General features: G+C 37.6%; 1 protein-coding gene across 1 annotated transcript in view; it reads right to left on the reverse strand.

Moving 5' to 3' along the window:
* The window catches only part of NEB (nebulin), a 223,573-nt gene that overhangs the window by 110,189 nt on the left and 89,484 nt on the right, over window positions 1-23,900 (reverse strand). The window contains exons 62-73 of the mRNA XM_025404794.1: window positions 23,666-23,833; window positions 15,227-15,262; window positions 14,806-14,910; window positions 13,625-13,732; window positions 11,421-11,732; window positions 10,900-11,103; window positions 9,689-9,793; window positions 5,021-5,128; window positions 3,558-3,869; window positions 2,396-2,599; window positions 1,483-1,587; window positions 123-230 (exon numbers count right to left, since the gene is read on the reverse strand). Of these exons, the coding sequence (XP_025260579.1) occupies window positions 123-230; window positions 1,483-1,587; window positions 2,396-2,599; window positions 3,558-3,869; window positions 5,021-5,128; window positions 9,689-9,793; window positions 10,900-11,103; window positions 11,421-11,732; window positions 13,625-13,732; window positions 14,806-14,910; window positions 15,227-15,262; window positions 23,666-23,833 (1,875 nt within the window). The remainder of the gene's footprint in view (window positions 1-122; window positions 231-1,482; window positions 1,588-2,395; window positions 2,600-3,557; window positions 3,870-5,020; window positions 5,129-9,688; window positions 9,794-10,899; window positions 11,104-11,420; window positions 11,733-13,624; window positions 13,733-14,805; window positions 14,911-15,226; window positions 15,263-23,665; window positions 23,834-23,900) is intronic.

Genomic DNA, 23,900 nt, shown 5'->3' on the forward strand with positions numbered 1-23,900 from the left:
AAATCACCAAAGGGAATTGAGACCTGTAGGGGTAACTAAATTTCTGGCAAGAAAAATTCTGAAAGCTTCTATTTGTCAACATCTTTGAGAAAGAAATGGCTTTTCCAAAAACATCCACTTACATCGCTAGCAATCTCTCTTGAAGCCTTGGCTGCTTGGATTGGAATGGCATCCAGACGCAAGTCACAGCCTTCCTTCTTGGACTCTTCCAAAGCAAGTTTATAGAGTTTCTGTAGAAAAGAAAGTCATTATTCATTACTCCTTCCATAAAAAGTGAAGCTGTTTATTATTACATTTTCTTTGTCCTCATTTAAACTACAGAAATAATCCAAAAAGTCAATTATTAGGGTGCGTTTATAGATGGCTTTGCCTCATGGGTGCTTTTGATTTTTAAGACATATGTTCCAAACATTGGGATTTATTGACTTGTAAATTTCAACCAAAAAATGAGGGGAAAAAAATCAACATTTTGTTGGCAAAATTTTATTTGTCAAACAAGCAGATGTAAAAAAAAAGAAAGAAAAAATTATTTATTGGCCAGGTGTGGTGGCTCACACCTATAATCCCAGCACTTTGTGAAGCTGAGGTGGGTGGATCACTTGAGGTCATGAGTTTGAGAAGAGACCAGCCTGGCCAACATGGTGAAACCCCGTCTCCACTCAAAATACAAAAATTAGCTGGGCATGGTAGCGTGCGCCTGTAGTCCCAGTTACTTGGGAGGCTGAGGCAGGAGAATCACTGGAACCCAGGAGGCAGAGGTCTCAGTGAGCCGAAATTGTGGCACTGCACTCCAGCCAGGGTGACAGGATGAAACTATATCTCAAACAAAACAAAACACACTATTTATTATTGTCATCATAATATAAAAGGCCATCTTAATACAAAAGAAGGATAAAAAATAAGGACAATATTTTAAAATGTAATCTATTTAGTTTTATGAAAAACTCAACGCATTGTGCTTATTTTTTCTTATTTTGCTGTGGACTATTATCTCAGACAATGATGCATCTATGGACCCAGGATTTCAGGATCATTGCCCTTATGAAAATGTTGGTTCTGGCAGAAATGCCTGGAAAAATGTTAACATCAAATGATTATCAGAGCGTACTGGAGCAGCAAAAGAATATGCGGCTTACTAACTCACCAGATTCAAACCTAGTCCTTGCCTACTCGCTAGCTGCTGAATAAAATAATGACTTGATATCCACATTGACCTGTAGGGGAAAGTTTTAAAAGTATAATTCCCATGGGGATATTTATTTATAATAATATTCAACTACTGATAACTCGTTAATAAAATGGTAGTCTACTTTGTGGACCACCACATAGCTCAAAACTGAATCAAGTGAGAACTATCTCTTCTACTGAAAATGGTAGTTCGGAGTATGTGTAATAAATTAGTCAAACCATTTTCCTAAGAAAACAGCTACAATGGTTCATTTTTTGCCTTTCTGTTCATTACAAGATCAACAGTTTACTTACATCACTGTAGTTTATTCGGTTGAGTTTGGCTAACATGATTTCTGGTGTATCGGGCATGACATGAATAGTTTTCTTGTCATTGTCCCAGGCTTCAGTATATAAGCGCTACAAAAAAAAAAAAAAAAAAGAGAGAAATTGTTTTTGTGTTCACAGATATTATTCTTTTGATTATGTGCCAATCATCTCTCTTGTATACAAGGTAGAAATAAAATTATTAAAGCTGCATAAATTCCTTACCTTTGTTTCTTATTAAAATTATTGCAAGAATCTAACTATTAAAGGACTTATCAGTTATGAAAAGTATAATTGGATTGAAGTATTTAAAATAATTTCTAGGTAAGAGTTATTGCACACAGTATTTTTTTTTAACAACCTACTAATCCAATCAGAAGCACATAGTACTTTAGGCCGGGTGCGGTGGCTCACACCTGTAATCCCAGCACTTTGGGAGGCCGAGATGGGTAGATCACCTGAGGTCAGGAGTTTGAGACCAGCCTTCAACATGGTGAAATCCGGTCTCCACTGAAAATACAAAATTAGCTGGGCGTGGTGGCAGGCTCCTGTAATCCCAGCTACTCGGGAGCCTGAGGCAAGAGAATTGCTTGAACCCAGGAGGTGGAGGTTGCAGGGAGCCAAGATCGCGCCATTGCACTCCAGCCTGGGTGACAAGAATGAAACTTTGTCACAAAGAAAAAAAAAAAAAAAGAAAAAAAAAGGAAAAAAGCACACAGTGCTTTTAACAATGGTTTAATATTTTGAAGTATCACTAAGTAACTATGGTATTATAGTGGAAAAATCATTTAAGAAGGTATCATGATTCTTATTATTATCTTTAAAATGCAATAATATGTCAGAATTTTAAAATTGTTCCGTGGTAACTTTCGATATCTAACAGTGAGGATTGAAGACTCACCTTATTCATGTTCAAAGCATTGTTTTTTGCCAGCACCTGCTCCGGAGAGTCTGTTATACTGGTAAATTTCAGCGTTTCTGGACGCTGACGGTAGATAGTATCACTAAGTAATTCTCCAGCTCTCTTGGCCCTAACAACTTCCAAGGAATCAATAGGAACCCAGCCAATGCCTTTCATCCATTCAAGGTCTGACTTATACAAATTCTGCAGATCAACAGATAACACATTTATTAATTAGTGTTTCAGATTCATAGTTACAAAATGGGTTATCCTAGAGAAACACAAAAGTGCTGATGAATAGTTAAGGTTCCCAGCATAGTAATTCACTCACTCACACGCATTATTGAATCCTAAGCATATTTTTTTTCTGAGCATTTTTTTGGTACAGAGGAGTACACCAAGAATGATCAAAGATCTTCTTTTAAAGTAAAAGACATCGTCCTGCCTATGAGAGTATTACAAGATTTTTACACAGAAGTATGCTTTTTTAGCCTTGGAAAATGTACTCTAATAGTTCCAAATAAAACCACATACTCTGATGGTGTGTGAGTGCTGCAGTCAAAAAATTCTCACTGTTATTTCCATCTTCAAAAATCACAAAACTTCAAGTGTATAAAGGAAATGTGATGTTGTAGAAATATGTTTGGCACTTCCCTAATTATTCATTTTATTTTACTCTCAATAGATATGCTGAATGTTGGTAAGTATTAGATGACTGGTTTTGATAAACACAAGAAATAGAATTTCCCCATCAGTAAGTGTAAAATGTAAATTAATTTAGCATAATATGCTTTCCCTCTCACTATCTCCATACTACCGTCTGCCAACAAACACACACTTTTTTTTACTTCCTTAGCCAAAAGTTTGCAGTGATATATTTTTAAGGGTTAAGTTTCATCTGATTCAGACAAAGGAAGCCTGAATCCCTAGGAAGATTTATACCTGTTTAGAATTGATAATATTTACTTTATTTCCTCTCCTGCAGAGAACTTTTGGAGGAGAAAACAAATTGTAGTACCTCCATTGGGAAACCCTTTCAGACATTTAATTGTAAATTGTTTGAAATATACAAACAAATTGCAGTTCATCGGCACTATTCAGAACCCACAGACACGTTTCAGATCCGCTTTTAACAAGCAGAGCTAACATCAAGGAAACTCACATCACTCTGGAGGTCATAGGCTTTCCGTGCATGAATGATGTCATTCTGGTCGGGCAGGCAGATCCATTCATGCAGAGGATGTTTATAGTCCACATCGCTGACCAAGGTCTGACACTTCTTGGCCAAAACGATACCAAGCATGTCCACTGGGCTGCTGAACCTTGTCTTGTATTTCTCAAAATCTTTCTTGTACTCACGGTCACTCTGCACTTTGGCAATGTGGAGGGACCACATTATCTTGGGGTCATCATGTACTGCTCGGGCGCCGATGTGGTGACCCAACTGTTTACGATATGCTTCTTTGTATTTGTACTGAAAGAGAGAATCCAATAAAGAAGAAGGAAGCACAAAGGGCTATTCCCTGTTGTTCTTTCTGTGGCAGTGCTTTCTATGAAATCTTTAAGGCAACAGAGGAGTTTCACTGGTCATGCTGCTGTAATGCCACATACTGGACTGTTGTGCTCATTGGCACATCTCCACAGAATAACCCCACAGTAGTTCCTTTATATATGCTAGAGAATCATATGTTGGCAAAAAATGATAAAAAGTGAATACTGAAGAGTCCAATTACAGTAATAAACCATGACAGTGTCTCAGAAATCCATCATGTCAGTGAGCCTATTTAAGAACACACCTGGGGCGTATGTTTACATGGATCATTAAAATTTTCTAGCATAGTCTGAGAAATAATTTCCTCTTCAGAAATGATTTGGGAGGGATAGTTTTGAAATGGACAATTTCTGTTATTTAATAGGTAGAGAGTTTAAGTTTTACAAGATGAAAATTCTGGGAATCTGTTGTACAACAATATGAATATACTGAACCCCACCAAACAGTATACTTGAAAATGGTTAAGATGGTAAATTATATATACATATATATAATATATACAAATACGTATACATATATAATATATACATATATAAATACATATATTTAACCAGAATTAAAAATTTTTTAAACCTATAAAAATGAATAATGTTACTACTCTTGGATTAATTTTTAAGATGTCCAGGGACCTGATGTTTTCATTTTTAGGGTAAAGAAATATTGGTTCTGTGCACCACATAGAAAGAAGACCTTGTCCTTCTATGTTCTTTTTCAAGTGATGGGGCAAACTCAGTTAAGCCTGCTTCTTTTCTGGCATCTTTGCCTTGAGTGTGTTCCAAGGAAGCTCCTGAGGTTTTGAGTAGCTCAGCTTACATACATCTAACTTTAATCGAGGCACTCACTCCTATTGAGCAAAGACTAAAAATAGGGAGTCAAATGAGCCACATTCCAGTCTAGGCTATGCCTCTGTGATGCTTGTGATCTTGGGCAAGTTATCTGTATCTCAAGCCTCAATATATTTGCCTATGCACTGAAGGGAGTTAAGGTGGACGATGACCAATACAGACGTCCAGCTGTATTCCCTGTGTGGCTGACGTGATGGTAAGAAATGTTAGGACTTGATCAGCTCTTACATCACTGGCAATATCTCGAGAGGCCTTGGCAGCCACGATGGGAATGGCATCACTTCTCAAGTCATAGCCTTCTTTCTTGGCTTCTTCCATGGCCTGACGATAGAGGTTCTGAAGAAAGAAGGAGTAGCTTTTAAATACAGAATTCACATTCACTCGAAAAATATATTTTTTGTCAAAGGAAGTCCACTTTTGGATTCATAACTACACGAGTATGTTCAGTCTTAAATCAGAAAAAGAACTCTTACTTTCTGTTTATCCTTGGATATTTATTTAAATGAAAGTTTCACATTCAGCAAGTTTTAACATCACAACCTTTCTTTGCACAAATCTTATAAATGTTATACATTAAATGAACAGCTTTTGTGCTTAGATTGTTCACCATTTGCCCTTTTCATGAAGCAACCAAGAAATGTTGATTTATTTAATTCCAAATTTGAATTGGGAACATTTTTACTAGCAGAGAATAGTATCATATAACAACATATAATAATACTACCACTAAGAGGATGTGTCAATAATCAAATTTAGTGCTGAACTAAGGATGTATCACTCATTCTGAAGCTCTCTGTTCATGTTGATTTGTTCCCTATTATTTCATCAACTGCTGGAAGTTGTTAGCAGACATGAGGGTAGCAGGTACCAACAATTTAGGAGTCAAAACTGCAAAACTGATAAAATTTTATTTATTAACTTCTTCTGTGAATTGAGAAAGCACCACCACTGTTCAATTTCTCTGGTGGGACAGACGTGTACAGAAGACAAAACACAAATGTTCCATGGAAGTGTCATTTGAGAACCACACATTGAACAAATCATCTATACAATGACTTTTAGCCCTTTTAGTGAACCAGTGATAAAAATTTTGACTGATTCTGTATCCTCTTAACAAAAAATTTTACGTAATTGCCAACATTGGTATTCAATAAATCAAAACAAGATAAATATATAGTTTGATAACAATTTTTAAACATAAAAAATAAAAATTTATTGGATCTCTTAATGAGACTTGTAGGAGCTCATGGTGGTTTGATTACAAAGTTTTGATGGGCAATCATGAAATAAGTTGTCTGGTAGAGTTTTGTGTGTGTGTCTTTTTTTTAATTGTTGTTGTTGTTGTTTGTTTTTTGAGACAGTCTCACTCTGTCACCCAGGCTGGAGTGCAGTGGCACAATCTCAGCTCACTGCCTCCCAGGTTCAAACGATTCTCGTGCCTCAGCCACCAGAGTAGCTGGGATTACAGGTGTGTGCCACCATGCCCAGCTAAGTTTTGTATTTTTTAGTAGAGATGGGGGTTGCTAATCTCAAACTCTTGAACTCAAGTGATCTCTCCTGCCTCAGCCTCCCAAATTGCTGGGATTTCAGGCATGAGCCACTGCACCCAGCCATGTTTGGTAAAGTTTCATTTTAATACTTTCAGACATGCACCATAGTAACTACTAGGATGAGTATTACTATTTCTTTTTCTTTATTTAAAAAATGAAATCCTTATATTATCATACTTAGTCAAATATTTTAATGTATGTTTTAATACTTTAAAATGTATACTTTCCACCTTTTGCAAAACTTCAAACCTACAGAAAAGTTGCAAGAATGCTACGATGAATACCAACTACCCAATTTATTAACGTTTTTGCCATATTTGCTTTCTGTATCTCTTTCTCTTTATGTGTCTATGTATTTCTTCATTTTACTTGTTATTATTTTCAATTGTTGAACTGATTAAGAGAAAACTGTACACATCATGGCCTTCATCCTTGAATACTTTACCATATATTTCCTAAGAATCAAGATATTTTTAATTAACCACAGTATATGTATCAGACTCAGGAAATTTAATATATTGATACAGTATTATTGTCTAGTACTATTCTCTTTTTTATCAAATATACAATGAATATTCCAATTTCATCAAATGTCCCAATAATTTCCTTTATGCAATGTTGCTTTTCTATCCAGAATTCAGTACAAAAGAATGAGTAGTATTTAGTTGTCTGGTTTCTTTCTTCACCTTTAAACCATGCCTTTTTTGTTTTAATGTGAGAGAAGAGTGACTATGAAAGAAGTGGGACACCACTCAAAACTGTAGGGGCATTCTTGGGCAGATAATTTAGAAGAGCACATGTATGGAAGTTGAAGCCATGTTAACTGATTTACTTAAAACGATCCATGCCACTTCACCCCTTGGAAAGCCTTTGAGTAACCTCAAGAACGATTGCTGAGGTTTGAAAGCAGCTCATCTATATCCAAATGCAGTCTTTAGATCAATCTACGATTGAATAATTTAATCTTTAATTTCACTTTCCCCCTTTCCTCCTTTAAGAGGTTTACTGAGTTAGATAAAGCAGACACAGTAGCAGTAGATAGTTCTGGAAAATAATTTAGAAATAATATGTGGCTTTAAGGGCAAAACTACAATGATTTACAGTTCTATAAGGCTTTATCATCCCTCTACTTTATGCTGTTCAGTGTACTTTTCATTGTTGAGGCTGTGTAAAGACAAAATCTTAAATGTAAGGAAAATCCCGAAAAAGTGTGATACAAATAATTAAACTTCATTTTTATGCCCCATTCTCAGATTAGATTGAATTAAGGATACTGGACTAGTATCTGGAGTTTAAGTATGTCACAGAGGCACTTAATATTTCTTAATATTTTTAATGACTTAAGACCTTAGAGGGTCACTATTGTGTTTATAAAGTGGATTATTAAGATGTGTCAGTTTACAGTCTTTTCAAGATGAGATTTTATAAGAAAAAGCTAAAGTAAAAATAAGAATCAATTTAATATCTTTGAGATAAATTCCAGAGGGAATTCGTTTTTCTTCAAAATTTCTAGGAATGTTTCTTTTGAAACTGGAAGGTAAAATACTTCATTTATTATGTTTTTAAAGAATAAATGCTCACATTTTAAAAATGGTGTAAGTGGGAAAAAATGTGCTTCAATCATCTCATGGCTTCAGGACAAAAAAATAGAGTTCTTGAATTCTTTCAACATTTAAAAAAGATGCAGCGCTTCAAAGGAGAGAACACTTTTATCTATCATCAAGGATGTATTTTAAAGCTTGTTACTTAAGAAAACTAGAATAGGTAAATGAGAATTTGAGAGGAAAAAATAGATGTGTTTGTTTTGTTTTACATTTATGGAATGAAGGTATCACGGGCAATGGGTTGAGAAGAAATTCTAGTGGGTCATTCTGAAATGTGATCTTAGATCCCTCAGGGAATCAACATGATCATGCAATTTTATTTTTATTTATTTGTATGTATTCATGGGGGATGAGTGCAATTTTGCTACGTTAATATATTGCACTGCGGCGAAGTCAGAGCCTTCAATGCATGATCATACAATTTTAAAGAAAGTAAATCCAGCTGAAAATTTTAGAATTAAAAAATAGTCCAATATCCTTGCAGCAGTCTGAAAAAAAAAATCTACCTCAATTCCACTAATGTAAACAAATGAGAGAGGCTTAAGAGCTTCATTATAATCTGGAATAGAAACTAACTTCATCTACCTTGGATAAAATAAACCTCCTAGGGGAAGATAATCCAACTGAGAAGCTCTGTGGCCAAGAGAAAATGTCCCATTCAAAAGTGACTGAAGCCAAGGCCAATCAAATATTTATAATCAGGCTTGTCCTTTGGTCTGTTTTATAATGCTGGAGAAAGTGAAATCATACCCTCTTCATTTTACTGGTCATTATTATTTGATATAAGCATGCCTCCTCTTTAAGGCTACATTATTATAGGCAAAAGTAATTAATATGGGTAAAATAATAAATCTGGTCATCACTTAAGTACTAATTTAAATTAGTACTTAAATTTTTCAGTGCTCTCAAACTGAAGAAAACTCTGCCTTCCTTTTTTTCTAAGAAAAAAAAAAAAAAGAAGACACATAAACATGTTTAAGAAATTAGTATTCTTCTTGAATCAACCATATAAATTTTTGACTTTGGCAAGAACAATTGAGCAAGAAGCTATTTATGCAGCGGTATTTCTGGACTGCAAAGATATGCAATGACAAGTTTAGCAAGGCTGAAGATAGTGCATAAAAGAATGTATTTTATTGTTCTCAGGCAATTTGAAATGGGTGAATTTAAGAATTCTCATTTCAGTTTTGTAAATAAAGCTCAAGTTATTTTGAGCACATTAAATACATCTAATTTTCATGGTGACTTGAGTGTAAAGGAGAGACATTAAAGTTTATTAAACAAATACTTTGCACCAGGCTTCACACTGGGCATGTTAAATATTTTACCTTATTTAGTCATTATTTAAACATTCTTTAAGATAAGCATTTTAATCCTATTTTACAGATGAGGTAATTGGAGAAAAGAAACTGCACAAATTTTGAAGCAAGTGCTAATTTGATTAATAGCAATTATTTTTAATGAAAATTATGTTTAGTCATTAATAGTTGACTTGAGATACTTTTTCCCTCCCGAAATGAAGACATTTTTGTGTCTGTCTATCTGTCTGTCTGTCTAATCTACCTACCTTTCTATCTACCTATTCTTAAATACAATGATATGTATATTCGAGGTAGGGTAAATGGCATAGAAAGCCAACTAAGCTAACTGGCTTACATGAGGATTAATTTTATAATTCTGGCATTTCTACATCAGCAAAAATCAATGTGGCCAGACCAAAGAAATAAAACAAATGAGCTTACCTCACTGTAATTTATTTTATTTTGTCTTGCCAACATGATTTCAGGTGTATCAGGCATAATATGCACTTGGGTCTTGTCTTTGTCCCAGGCTTCTGTGTATAAGCGCTGTGAAGGATAAAAAGATTAAGGAATTAGAAAAACAGTTTGCTGTAAACAGAAGTTTTCAATGAAGAAACCATGACAAAGTTGAGAGCCAGCTTTCTTGTCCGTTCCATGTGCTGTATGTTAACATTCTTTCAACCTCTTTGATTTTACAAGATATTTATTGTAACAAAATATAAATGTATACTAAGATATGAAAGGAAAAAAATATATATATATAATCAAACATACACACACACATATACACACCTGCGTATGTGTGTTTGGTAACCAGGTCACTGCCACCCCAATTAAATAAAAAGCAAGTATTTCCCAAGCATATATTCATATCCATATCTGTACTATGGTTATATTAACAAATCTTTCCCACGATTTTATTTGATGCTGTTTGTTGTTAGTTTATTAGCTGCAAATGTACCTGTATGTGCTAGCTCTAGATTTCTTTTTGATAAATGTTATGAAGATTTGCATCTTTCTTTTTTTTTTTTTTTTTTTTTAATGAGACAGAGTTTCACTCTGTTGCCAGGCTGAAATGCAGTGGCACAGTCACGGCTCACTGCTCAACCTCTCCAGACTCAGGTGATCCTCCCACCTCAGCCTCCCAAGTACCTAAGACTACAGGTGCGCATCACCACACCTGGGTAATTTTTGTATTTTTTGCAGAAACAGGGTTTCCACATGCTGCCCAGGCTAATCTCAAACTGCTGAGCTCAAGTGATCTGCCCACTTCAGCCTCCCAAAAGTGTTGAGATTACAGGTGTGAGCCACAATGCCCGGCTTGCATCTTTCTTGTTTGTTCTGTGCTTACCTAAATGTGTACTCAGCAAGAAAGAAACCTTCATACCAAACCATGTATAACTAACTCATAGACTTCAAACAATTTGAACCCAAAATAGCCGTCCCATTCTTAACTCTGGCTATTTCACAAGAGATGTCAAAGCAGAAATGCTCCCATATATTGTTACCTAACAGAATAGAGAATTCAACTGAATCACTATACACTGGATAGCAATTTAATCGGATTAAAAAAAAGAGACCAACTTAATTAACAATAGGTATCTTAAATCACATACAGCCCTGTCTTATTTTCCTACAAATTGGGGGCTCACCTTGTTCATGTTGAGGGCGTTGTTCTTGGCCAGCACCTGCTCCAGAGAATCAGTCACACTGGTAAATTTCAGCTTGTCCGGAGGCTGGCGGTACATGTTATCACTCAGTATTTCGGCAGCCCTCTTGCACTTGACCACATCCACAGACCCAATGGGGACCCAGCCAATGCCTCTCAGCCACTGGAGATCAGATTTGTAAATGTTCTGGAGAGATTAAACACAAAAGCGAGTATTACTGAAGTTGTTCTAACATGATTTCAAAAATAAAAAAATAACACTAGAAAGCTTGGATAGTCAAACTTCATGTATATGTCCTTCAATATATGAAGGCCAAATTGAATATAGTTTCAGGTATTACTTTCTTTCTCTCCAAAAAAAGTAAGGGGAAGAGATGCCTAAAAAATGAGCAGAGAGAAGAAATGCCATCCCTTCTGAGGGTTCTACCTAATCCTAGACCACTGTCTCAGTATTTCTGTGAATTACTATTATGAGCACAGTTACCATGGATCTTAATTACTCACATCGCTCTGGAGGTCATAGGCCTGCCGAGCATGCATGACATCATTCTGGTCGGGCAGGCACGTCCACTGGTGCAGGTAGTTCTTGTAGTCCACGTCGCTGACTAAAGTCTGGCACTTCTTGGCCAACACCACCCCCAGCATGTCCACTGGGCTGCTGAACTTGGTCTTCCACTTCTCAAAGTCCTTCTTGTACTCTCTGTCACTCTGGATCTTGGCCACGTGCATGGACCACATCATCTTGGGGTCATCTTCAATGTTCCGGGCTCCAATGTGGTGGCCGAGCTGCTTGCGGTAACCATCTTTGTATTTGTACTGAAATAAAGGTGATCATTTCAAAAATAAAAATGAATAGAAAGGCTTAGAAGCCTCATTAATTTAAAACTTTATTATTTTAAAATTGCTAATTCTTGCAGAGAAATGAAAGAATCTGAATATCAGTTTATCTCCTCATCCTAAATTCTTATTAGACTCTACAGCACTAATCTAATGGGCAGTAGTCTAATGGGAAGCCTCATAAATAATCTAACAGTAACAGTCTAATGGGAATAGTCCAGTGGGAAGACAGGCCAAACTACATGGTCCTATGGCTTGTAGACGTTAAGTTTCTGAAAATAAAGGAAGCAACACTTCCAGAAGATCATTCGGTGCTGTGTACTGCCGTTTCTTCATCTTGGGCCCATGAAATCACGAACCCAGAAATTTTACATATGATTTTTGGGACTGCTATTCCTGAGTCCACAGATACCATTTTATCTCTCCATTCAACACATCCACACTCCTTCCCAAATCCCGCTCTGCTGGGGCACTTGACTCCCTGAAATAGTCTGGATTATGTTTCCATCCTACAAGCCCTGCTCTGTTGGAGATCAAATTTGACTGAGGTTTGTTTGGGATTCCTCGAGTGAGAAAATGGAATATATATCTACAAAAAAGCATTTTGTTGGTGGTGGTGGTAAGGGCTAACTGGATATTTTCTCTCTGTTTCAGACAATGCACCACACCAATCCTAACAAGTATTTACAGAAGTCTGAATTTTCAGCTGGGTACAGTGGCTCATGCCTGTAATCCCCAGCACTTTGGGAGGCCGAGGCAGGCGGATCACCTGAGGTCAGGAGTTTGAGACCAGCCTAGCCAACATGGTGAAACCCTGTCTCTACTAAAAATACAAAAAATTCTAAATACTAAAAAAAAAAATTAGCCAAGTATGGTGGCGGGTGCCTGTAATCCCAGCTATTTGGGAGTCTGAGGCAGGAGAATCGCTTGAACCCGGGAGGTGGAGGTTGCAGTGAGCCAAGATCACACCATTGCACTCCAGCCTGGGCAACAACAGTGAGACTCTGAGACTCTGTCTCAAACAAACAAAAAAACAAAAGAAGAAGGAAGAAGGAAGGAGGAAGAAGGAAGGAGGAAGGAGGAAGAGGAGGAGGAAGAAGAGGAGGAGGAGGAAGAGGAGGAGGAAGAGGAAGAAGAGGAAGAGGAAGAGGAAGAGGAGGAGGAGGACGAAGAAGGAGAAGGAGAAGGAGAAGGAGGAGAAGGAGAAGGAGAAGGAGAAGGAGAAGGAGAAGAAGAAAGAAAGAAGAAAGAAGAAAGAAGAAAGAAGTCTGAATTTTCCACCAAAGAACCCACCTCTTTCAGAGATGGTAGGAGGGGAAATTAGGTTCACCATTTTCTTGTTTTCCTCTTTGTCTTTCTGTTTTCATTTTAAAAGAACTCAGAAGGAAGCATGTAAAATAATTTTCCAAAAAAAAAAAAAAAATGAGTTGGCAAAAACACAGAGCAGATTTGGGGAAAGGTGGATTTTCCTAGACTTGGTTCTATCAGCTCTTTTTCTGATGTTGAACAAATACATATAACTAAGTTATTTTTTAACACCTCTTCTGCCATTTTCTATTTTCTGTGAGGCTCCCTGCTCAAAATATGGAGATGAATTTCTCATAATTGTAGATATGAAAAATCGTAGAATCACACCCAATTTTATAGTGGATTGAAGTATACTGGTTTAGGTTACCCCTTCCTACCTTGGACGTAGATACTGAAGTCTTCCGAAGCTTAAAATATGAGTTTTTTCAAACGAAAAACATTTATTTGATTTAGAAAAATAAGCCAATAAATGTGCTTAAACTGGCTGCCAAATGCTATAATAGTAATAATCCTGCCTCCCCACTTCATGCATCCATGTAAATATCCAGGGTGCTGCTACTCACATCACTGATAATGTCCCTGGAGGCCTTGGCAGCCACAATGGGGATGGCATCACTTCGCAAGTCGTAGCCTTTCTGTTTTGCTTCTTCATTGGCAAGTTTGTATAGAGTCTACACAAAGAAAGCCGGAGTTAAAGCAAAAGGTTTGACATCAACAATTCAGAGATTATTAAGTGAGTTATATCCTAAAATTTAGAAAAGGATAGGAACTGGAGACAATTCAAGTTTCTGGCAACAGTGGAAAGCAAATAAATTATACTCTACCAAAAATACTATATAGCATTAGAAATAAATGGGGTATATCAATGAACATTAGTATATATTGATATATTAACCTATTATATATCATTATAGATTAATATGCTATACATAGATCAACATGCTATACATATCAGCATAATTAATACAATCTAGTAATACAGATTGATGAGCAAAGCAGCAATCCATACATACCACTAAGTGAAAAGAAAATGGCAGAACAATATTTAATATCTATTTATATGTATGTAAATATATTTTTATTCATTTTTATTACCTACAATTTGTACGACGATCATGTAATATTTTATAATGTTTAAAAGACAAATAAGAAAAATTAAAATATAACAAAATGTAGTTAACAACTATAATCACAACTTTCTACATTTTGGTTGTATCATATTAGTAAACCATGTGTCTATAAAATTGCATTTTACGTTTAAAAAAGTCAGTAATCAATGTTGTTAATGGAGAACACTTCTTCCTCATGCCTAAGGTTTTCTTTCTATAGACAAAGCTCAGTTATTTTAACTGTGGCCTTTTCTGTCCCTTTACTCTCTCTGTCCTGGAGAGGTGCGGTGATTTACTGATGTATCTAATTGGTAGGGATGGAATTAGTGGGCATGCATATTTTGGCAGAAATAATGGGCCAGTATTTTATCTAACAATCCTCTGAAATGTCTAAAATACTACTCAGTCCCACTGACTCACTTTGGAAATCGCCATGAACAGAAAAGACAATATGACTTCAGTTTGCCAGTGGAATCCCATCAAATGTAATATTTAACACAGAGATGAAAGGTTGGATGGGCGGAGTGTGAAATCAAAGAGCCACATGCACCATGACAGCTGAGGCTCAAGAATCTCCACAAAACTAAGTACAGACAACACCACCACAATATAGCAGCACAGATTCTGGCCCCTACCTCACTGTAGTTGATTTTGTTCTGCCTTGCCAACATAATCTCTGGTGTGTCAGGCATTATGTGGATCTGCGTCTTGTCTTTGTCCCAGGCCTCTGTGTATAAACGCTATTGAAGAAGATGTTGATTAAAAATCATTTGAAATAGAAATGACAAAAAGTTCGTTTAAAACTATTATTACTGACCTAATTAGGAAAAATAAGCCAGACTTGAATATGAAGTATTCTGCTGGAAGTGTGAGTCTTATTACTAGTTATCAAGATTGAAACTGGGAATAGTCAAAATTATTTAGAGGATTTCAAGCATATAATTTAGAAGGTAAATGCGACCCCACGCCTTCATAGGTAATTTTGGCTCCATTAGTCATTAAAATATGATGACATCTTCTGGCATCTTGGGGAAGCTTGAGGCAACTGGGGCTCACCTTGTTCATGTTGAGGGCGTTGTTCTTGGCCAGCACCTGCTCCAGAGAATCAGTCACACTGGTAAATTTCAGCTTGTCCGGAGGCTGGCGGTACATGTTATCGCTCAGTATTTCGGCAGCTCTCTTGCACTTGACCACATCCACAGACCCAATGGGGACCCAGCCAATGCCTCTCAGCCACTGGAGATCTGACTTATAAATATTCTGAGAAGAGGAAAAAAGGCAAAAACTCTTCATCGAGACCACAATATTTAGGGTAAATATGCAAATAGAATCAGTAATAAAGTGCAATTCTGTTTTCTGTTCATTGAAAACAAGCTCATTGTATAAGGCAAACTAAGGAATTATGCTCAAAAATGACCCAGAAATCTCTCCTAGCCATAATAAAAAGTTATCAAATATTTCAGGTTATTAGGAGAGGAGTGATCCCAAGGAATATCTTCTGTCAGTTGGTTCAGTGAACATTATCATAATTATAATATCCCTATGCAGGGAAGAATACCAACCCGAGTGACAGAAACCACACACATGCCCAACAACAGGCCCTTAGTGAGTTGATTTTAGGCCTAGGCAAATGGAACACTCTGAAGCCATTAAAACCTTCACTGTTTAAGAATATTGATGACATGTAGAAATGTCATTAAAACAATATGAAATTTTAAAGTAGCACATAAAACAATGTGGGTAGATAAATTACATGAATAAGAGTGGGTTTTTCTAGTGGTTGGATTGTGTTGGATTCTTATTCCTTTCAATGTATTCTTCCATATATTTCAAAATATCTGTAATGCCTTTAAAACCACAGTTAAAATATAATAGTGATGTAGAATCCCTGAAGCCCTGAGATCTTCAACAGCTGTAATGCTGTCCAATTCAGGGCAATAAAATTTAATTGCTTATTTATTAAATGAACAATTTCATTGTGCAGGGCCCCAGTCTCTTCCTCAACAAGTCCTCAGGATGGAAGCATAGACACCTATATAAAATCATATTGCCATATTTTTATTTCTCACTTCATTTTAAAACATTTTTCGCTAAAGATTTTTATGTATCTATTAAGTATTCACAACTACTTCACAATCACAGTATTGGATCTTTGCTTGGCTCATTAGAAAGATTTCACCTGTCACAGCAACTAAGTAGAAAATAAAAAACCCGTATTTTGTAGTCTAGACAAAAAAACTTTAGAATTGGCCTGTGCTGACTAGTTATTGCCCCATGAATAACAATAGCGAGAATGAAACCAGGATGGGCGCGGTGGCCTATGCCTGTAATTCCCGCACTGGAATGCTGAGCAGGGCGGATCACCTGAGGTCAGGAGTTCGAGACCAGCCTGGCCAACATGGCGAAACTCCATCTCCATTAAAAATACAAAAAATTAGTGGGGCATGGCAGTGGCAGCCTGTAATTCCAGCTACAGGGAGGCTGAAGTATGAGAATCACTTAAACCCGGGAGGCAGAGGTTGCAGTTATCCAAGATCGCGCCACTGCACTCCAGCCTGGGCGACAGAGGGAGACTCTGTCTCAAAAAAAGAAAGAAAAAAAAATGAAAACAGTAAACAGTTTATACCTCTGGAATGCTTTTTAACTTTCAAATACTTCCCACATTATGAAGGTCATATCACAGGGTGAGGAAGGCAATCCAGAGAAGGTGTCCAACAAATAGACAGATGGTAAGCAATCTGTCAATGTTGTCGTTGTATGGGTGACATCAACCCTTTTAAACTATCTTTTCTGTGCAGGCAAAGCCTTTCTTTTTGGAAAGAATTGCAAAACACAGAGTTCTGTATGTCAAAAGCTACAGAACAGACGTGGGAGTTTTCTCAGGTAGGCTGTAAGTTTTTAGGAACAACCAATTAATGTATCATTATTACGAATTAGTTTTAGTCTCCAAAACTTGCCAGTGCTTCAATTCCTTCAAAGTTTATAAAATACATAGTGCAGGAAATGTGCCTCTCATATCCAGATTTGAGACAGTGCATCTGCTTCCAATAGGTAGTAGGTTCTGTCATTACCACATGGCTCCTCTCTAGAGAGCCAGGCTAAGAGGAAGTGTCTGTGAAACAGTCCAGTAGTGTACAGACAGAGACTTCTTTTATTTCATAAGCATAATATTTAGTGTTGCAGTAGGCATTAGAATTCAATAATTCTTTGTTTTGCAAAGAAGCCAAAAACAAATTCCACAGTAATTTTTTAAAGTAAAAATATTTCTTCCTTCCTTAAAAGAATAAAATATCTCCCTCTAGTGGACCCTGAATTCTAATGTTACTTAATTCCCATTTTGTTTTTTTATAAGACCAAGTCTACTTTGTAAATTTTACTTTCTTATGAAGTCTATTAATGTATTCATATTAAAGCAATAAAATTGTATTCTGATTTAAATCTTATTCATGGACCAATCAATCTTAACTTGAGTAATTCAATGGATTATATATAAAGGATAATTTTCACATAGTTTAAATTATTTCTATGCATAGCTCCATTTATAGATGCTGTACTCACGTCACTCTGGAGGTCATAGGCCTGCCGAGCGTGGATGACGTCGCTCTGGTCGGGCAGGCATGTCCACTCGTGCAGGTAGTTCTTGTAGTCCACGTCGCTGACTAAGGTCTGGCACTTCTTGGCCAACACCACCCCCAGCATGTCCACTGGGCTGCTGAACTTCGTCTTCCACTTCTCAAAGTCCTTTTTATATTCCCTGTCACTCTGGATCTTGGCCACATGCATGGACCACATCATCTTGGGGTCATCTTCAATGTTCCGGGCTCCAATGTGGTGGCCAAGTTGCTTCCGGTAACCATCTTTATATTTGTACTAAAATGAAAATGCACAAATCAGGTTTTTTTTGTAACCCTTTAGAGGCCACAAGTCTGTGCAAAATCAACTTGCTTACATCATAGTTCAACTGACTTTCGTTAATAAGCACTAACTCAAGCCGGTATCCTGGCCTTCATCCTGGAAGCCTTTATGGAGGTAGAAAAATAGATGGAATTCATGTAATTGTAGTGTATACCCCAAGTCACCTACAGCCTGGTATGAAGGGATACCTCTGAAAACAGGAAGTGAATATGTGGGGAAAAGGTCACCTGTGGAAGTCAGGGAGAGAAGATTTGAAGCAGGGAACCTGTAGAATTGGATTCTATGCACTAAAAGCATGTCAGGAAGAGGGTGCACTTGGTGGAATAGTGTTTTTAATAAACAGTAAAATGACGGACTGATTCCTGCAAGGACCACCTGTAGTAGCAACAAAGGAGAATATTTTATTATTATTATTTTTTACTGGATTCATGCATTCAATGGCAGTGGCAAGCTTTTGGCATCATTTTGAAAACTGATTGTACTTGTAAAACTGACACAGCAACCCAACTGGTTAGATCATGCTCTTAATAAGGTCATGGGTTCTAGCCTCACATGTGCCAACAATGTTTTTATTATTCATGTCCAATGACTTCATTCTGGAATCTAAGGCAGTTATCCAACATACATGCTTCTAGTCTCAAAGACAGTTGACTGAGAAAATGTAGGTGAGTCAGAAAAAGGCAATATGGTACAGTGGAAAGGAATGAGATTGTTCAGAGTCTCAACTCCCCCACTCACTAGGAGTTTGATTTTAGGCAAGTTGCTTAAATAATCCACAAAATGGGGATAATGATGATATCTACATCCTAGGGCAATTATGAAGAGTAAGTGAGACAATGCATGTAAAGCTCTTAGCAAAGAGTTCTCAATACTTCTTGGTTATTATTATCTCATTATTTATTATTGTTGGCATAAGTCCATTTGCTGGGAGGATCCAACATACATAAAGTTGAGTCACTAACATATGATTCCAATATAAAGGACAGCAAGTGGGCCTTGATTTTTAGAGCAGTCATTTGTTCCTCAAGAATCCCTGAGGCACCAGAAAAGGATGACAGTTTTACTCTGGGAGGCACGATAAATGGTTAGGAGCTATTGTTAAGAGTGTGACCTTGGCTAGGTGTGGTGGCTCACGCTTGTAAAACCAGCACTTTGGGAGGCTGAGGCAGGTGGATCACCTGAGGTCAGGAATTTGAGACCAGCCTGGCCAATATGGTGAAACCCCAACTCTACTAAAAATACAAAAAATTAGCTGGGCGTGGTGGTGAGTGCTTGTAATCCCAGCTACTCGGGAGGCTGAAGCAGGAGAATCGCTTGAACCCCGGGAGCAGAGGTTGCAGTGAGCCAAGATCATGCCATTGCACTCCAGCCTGGGCAACAAGAGCAAAACTCTGTCTCAAAAAAAAAAAAAAAAAAAAAAAGAGTGTGACCTTAGGTCAGTAGTCACCTCTGGTACTGATCAACTGCCTTCTTTTCATAAGGGCGAATTTCAATAGCAAGCACCACATGTGTTTTCAAATACTATCTATTCAAATGTTACATAAAGCCAGGCCCTGAATCTCACTGGCAGAACCTAAGTTTATGAGTTATATTTTCTATAAGCTTTTCTATAAGCCTGGTGATAATTCTTACCTAAGCATCTCTAAGCCTGCAGCTTCACTCTAACAGTGTCCACGTGAATGAATCTTTCTCTATGCTTGGTTGACCAGTTTTCACCAAAGATGCTGTGTCCTACAGGTTACAGACCCCTCTTATAAACATCAAGATTTTCATTTCCCTTAAAACTGAGGTTTTGAAATATCCCACACAAATATATCAGGATATGTTTTCAAAGATCCAGGAAAAGTTCTTTCCTAAGATTTAGTTCAGTGAAAATGCCACATTAGATAGATCACATATTCAGAATGGCATTGACAACTCACGTCACTGATGATGTCCCTGGAGGCCTTGGCCGCCACGATGGGGATGGCATCGCTTCGCAAGTCATAGCCTTCCTTCTTTGCTTCTTCATGAGCAAGTTTGTACAGAGTCTAAATTTGGGGGAGAAAATCAGATGCTGACATTTACATATAAAAACTGACAGAGGACTAAGACAATTCACTAAGTTCTCCACAGACAATGCCTATAATAGTCTTACTTTTGAGAGTTCTAAGTCTTCTACATGTTTGCTGAAGTGAAGACTCAAAAATGAGGCTGGGTGCGGTGGCTCATACCTGTAACCCCAGCACTTTGGGAGGCGGAGGCGGGTGGATCACCTGAGGTCAGGAGTTTGAGACCAGCCTGACCAACGTGGTGAAACCCCATCTCTACTAAATATAAAAAAAATTAGCTGAGTGTGGTGGTGCATGCCTGCAATCCCAGTTACCTGGGAGACTGAGGCAGGAGAATTGCTTGAACCTGGGAGGTGGAGGTTACAGTGAGCTGAGATTGTGCCATTGCACTCCAGCCTGGCAACAAGAGTGAAACTCCATCTCAAAAAACAAAACAAAACCAAAAAAAGATACCCATGAAAACCAATGCACCTTTATTTTTTACTTTAAAAATTATGTTGAATTAAGTATATACACATATTATAGGTTGTTTTAAAAATGTTTAGTTAAAAGAATAAATCTGGTTTAAAAATTATAGGAAAACATAAGCTGAAACTCATAGGTCTAGTGTGGTAGAATGTGGGTGGGAGGGAAAGGCTTAACTGTTGATCATGGCAATCAATTCAACTCACATTTATTCTGCCCTGACCCTGTGTCTCTGACTGTGTGGGGTACTTGGGAATCAAAGAGGAGGTTCAGACCCCTCTCAGCCTAAAGGTTCCTGGGAGAACTGATGGAGAGACTGATAACCTGTGGAAGCAACTGCCGAAAAGTCAAACCACATTAATAATGAAGAGCTCCAGAAAGGAGTCATTTATTCTGAATTGAAAATCAGGGAAGTTCTTGCAGATGGGGTGACCATAGAGTCAGATTTTGAGCAGAGTTTCAGTAGACTAAGGTGGCTTCAAGGGCAGAGGAAATCACGTGAGTCAGGCACCACTATGGAGGGGAAGCAGAGGGGTGTTGAAGGAAGTGGATGAAGCCCCAGGGAGGAGTCGCTGGAGAGGGCTCAGAATAGCCCGGAGTCGGACTGTGAACGCCTGATTCTAAGAAGTTGGTGTCTAATTCTACAGAAAATAGGAAAGCAGCCAAAAAGCTCTCTTTTTTTAAACACCAGAGGGAAGCACCCATGGCAGTGTCCCAGTCTGGGTGGGTGCAATAAGGGGCTGCAGATGAAAGGGGGAAGGGCACCTGGGCCTCCTGGAACTGGCAGCCAAGTAGCTGCACTAACACATCTCTGAGCTTTTTCAGCAAAGACAGAGTTGAGAATTCCAGAAATGCTGACTGGCTAGACACGGCGGGGAGGGGCGCCCTTTGTTTCCTGAAATTCCTGCACATATAATGCGTGGTTTCCTGGAACAGGACCTATATTATAGGTTTGGCTAATAATTCAGTCCTTTCTGACTAGGGAGTAAGACTTGACGTTTTTAGTTTTTGGTGACAATTAAGAGCTAGCTATACAAGCACTAAAATTATAGTCTCATTTCCAAAATAAAATTACTTAAGATGGTGGCAATTCCACCTAAATTCTCTAAATTATGCTCTGTATGTTGTTGATTTATGCTGCCAAAGAAACAATATTTTCCTTGCTGGTGGCACAAAGCCAGGTGAAATAACTAACTAACACATCAGCTGACAGAATCTTAGATTCACAAAAATCTCCACAGGCTTATATCCACAGGCTCAGTCTAAGAAGAAATTACAGAGATAAATGCCAATCTTTGAACTGAGATAAATTACCAAATGCATAAACGCAGGATGGAAGAAACCTAGCTTTAGCCTACATAAGAGGTCTTAGAGTTTAAGTTGGTCTCAAGTTCTGTGTGCACCAGCAGTGACAGCTGCCGGTGTACCCTGGGAGCACAGGATGCAGAATAGAGGTCAAATGTCCAGAAGAGGAAATACGATAGTTAAGTGTATCTATGCCAGTCATTCCCTACTCATAGTATTTTGCTCAGTTCTGAGAGTCACATTTTACTAGTGATGTCATGTGAGGAATGCCCAGGAGCTTGGGATACGGAAGGTGAACCTGGGGTGAAGGTGGCAGGGGAGGCACCCTGGTGCTGCTCTCCATCTCTGGGGGTCGGCACAGATTTGTTCTGTGCAGCTTCAGAGGACTACGTGAGTTTGCAGAGAGAAATGTTGTGACTCAATACATCAGAAGGTTTCTCATCAATTTTCCAGAACAAATGGACTGATTTATGAGATCAGCTCCTTGTCATTGGGAATCCTTAAGCAAAGGCAGGTCAAAAACCTATTTGTGGGGAGGGGGACCTTTGCACTAGGGTGGAGGCTTGACTCTCTGCCTAAGCATCTGTGATTCTGGAATGATGGCACGTGGCCCTGTGCACACTGAAAGTGAAAGGAAATGGGCTTGCTAATATATACACGGACAGATATTTCTCTATCTGTCTGTGTGTGTGTGTGTGTGTGTGTGTGTGTGAGAGACCTGGTGGTACTGTGGATTTTAGTTCTTGCCTTTAATCTTATACACTAAAAATCTTAAATTTCGATCCTAAACCACACTTAGGAACAATATACAGAAAATATGTTTACTAGTTAGGCTTCAGCATAAAGGGGAGATACATGTATAGGTCAATTGCTAATTTCCTAATTTCAAAAAATAATAAAAGAAAATGGTCTACATAATCTCATGGTTACAGCTTAAATAATTAGTTCTTGTCATTTGTATTTCCTAAATGATAATTCGTATTGCGTAAAGTTTGACATTTATGATGGTGATTGAGAAATGCAAGAGTTGTTATTCACATGAAGCATGAAAAAGATTCTTTCTAAAGCTGTCATTTGGTATCACATCACCACACAGTAGATCAACTGAAATAAGCAGCAGCGTGCAAATGTCAAAGAATCTGCTCTCACCTCACTGTAGTTGATTTTGTTCGTTCTTGCCAACATAATTTCTGGTGTGTCAGGCATTATGTGTATCTGCGTCTTGTCTTTGTCCCAGGCTTCTGTGTATAAACGCTATCAAAGAAAATACACAAATTCATCAGGAAAAAAGTTCTGTGTATAGTTAATAGGAATTTTAGGGCCACAAAAACTTTAAAAACAGAAAAAGAAAAGGTTATGGATCTTATACACATTATGTGTTTTATGCACATCTTTAAGTAATAAGATCATAGTGGAACATGTACTTATAAATGCCTTATAAATCTGAAATGTATGTTAACAATTAAAAGGAAAATGAGAATAAGCATATTTTATGCAGATTATTTTTTCATAAAATATGCCACTTTATCAAAACCAGGAAACAATAACTGAAATATCAAAATATACATGATATATATCAGTTATTAATAGATGACAATCCAATAGATAGACAGATAGATAGATGCCTTTTATTGCTCAGTGCTCTTTCTGTCCTCATTAATGTTTCTTTTGTGTTGATTCAGCTTAAGGGGCCCCACTTTGATTCTCAATTTTGAAGTCTCACCTTGTTCATAGTGATGGCATTATTTTTGGCCAACACTTGTTCCAGAGAGTCAGTCACACTGGTAAATTTGAATGTGTCTGGAGGCTGGCGATAGATTTTATCACTCAAAATTTCAGTTGCCCTTTTGCATTTTTCCACATCCAAAGAGCCAATGGGCACCCAGCCGATGCCTCTCATCCACTGGAGATCAGACTTGTACATATTCTGTTGACACAAATAGTCAATAAATATTTATCTCTGTGTTAGCAATGCATTTTCTTTTTTTTTTTTT

The sequence above is a fragment of the Theropithecus gelada genome, chromosome 12 (assembly GCF_003255815.1).
Source record: "Theropithecus gelada isolate Dixy chromosome 12, Tgel_1.0, whole genome shotgun sequence".
NCBI classification, from domain to species: domain Eukaryota; kingdom Metazoa; phylum Chordata; class Mammalia; order Primates; family Cercopithecidae; genus Theropithecus; species Theropithecus gelada.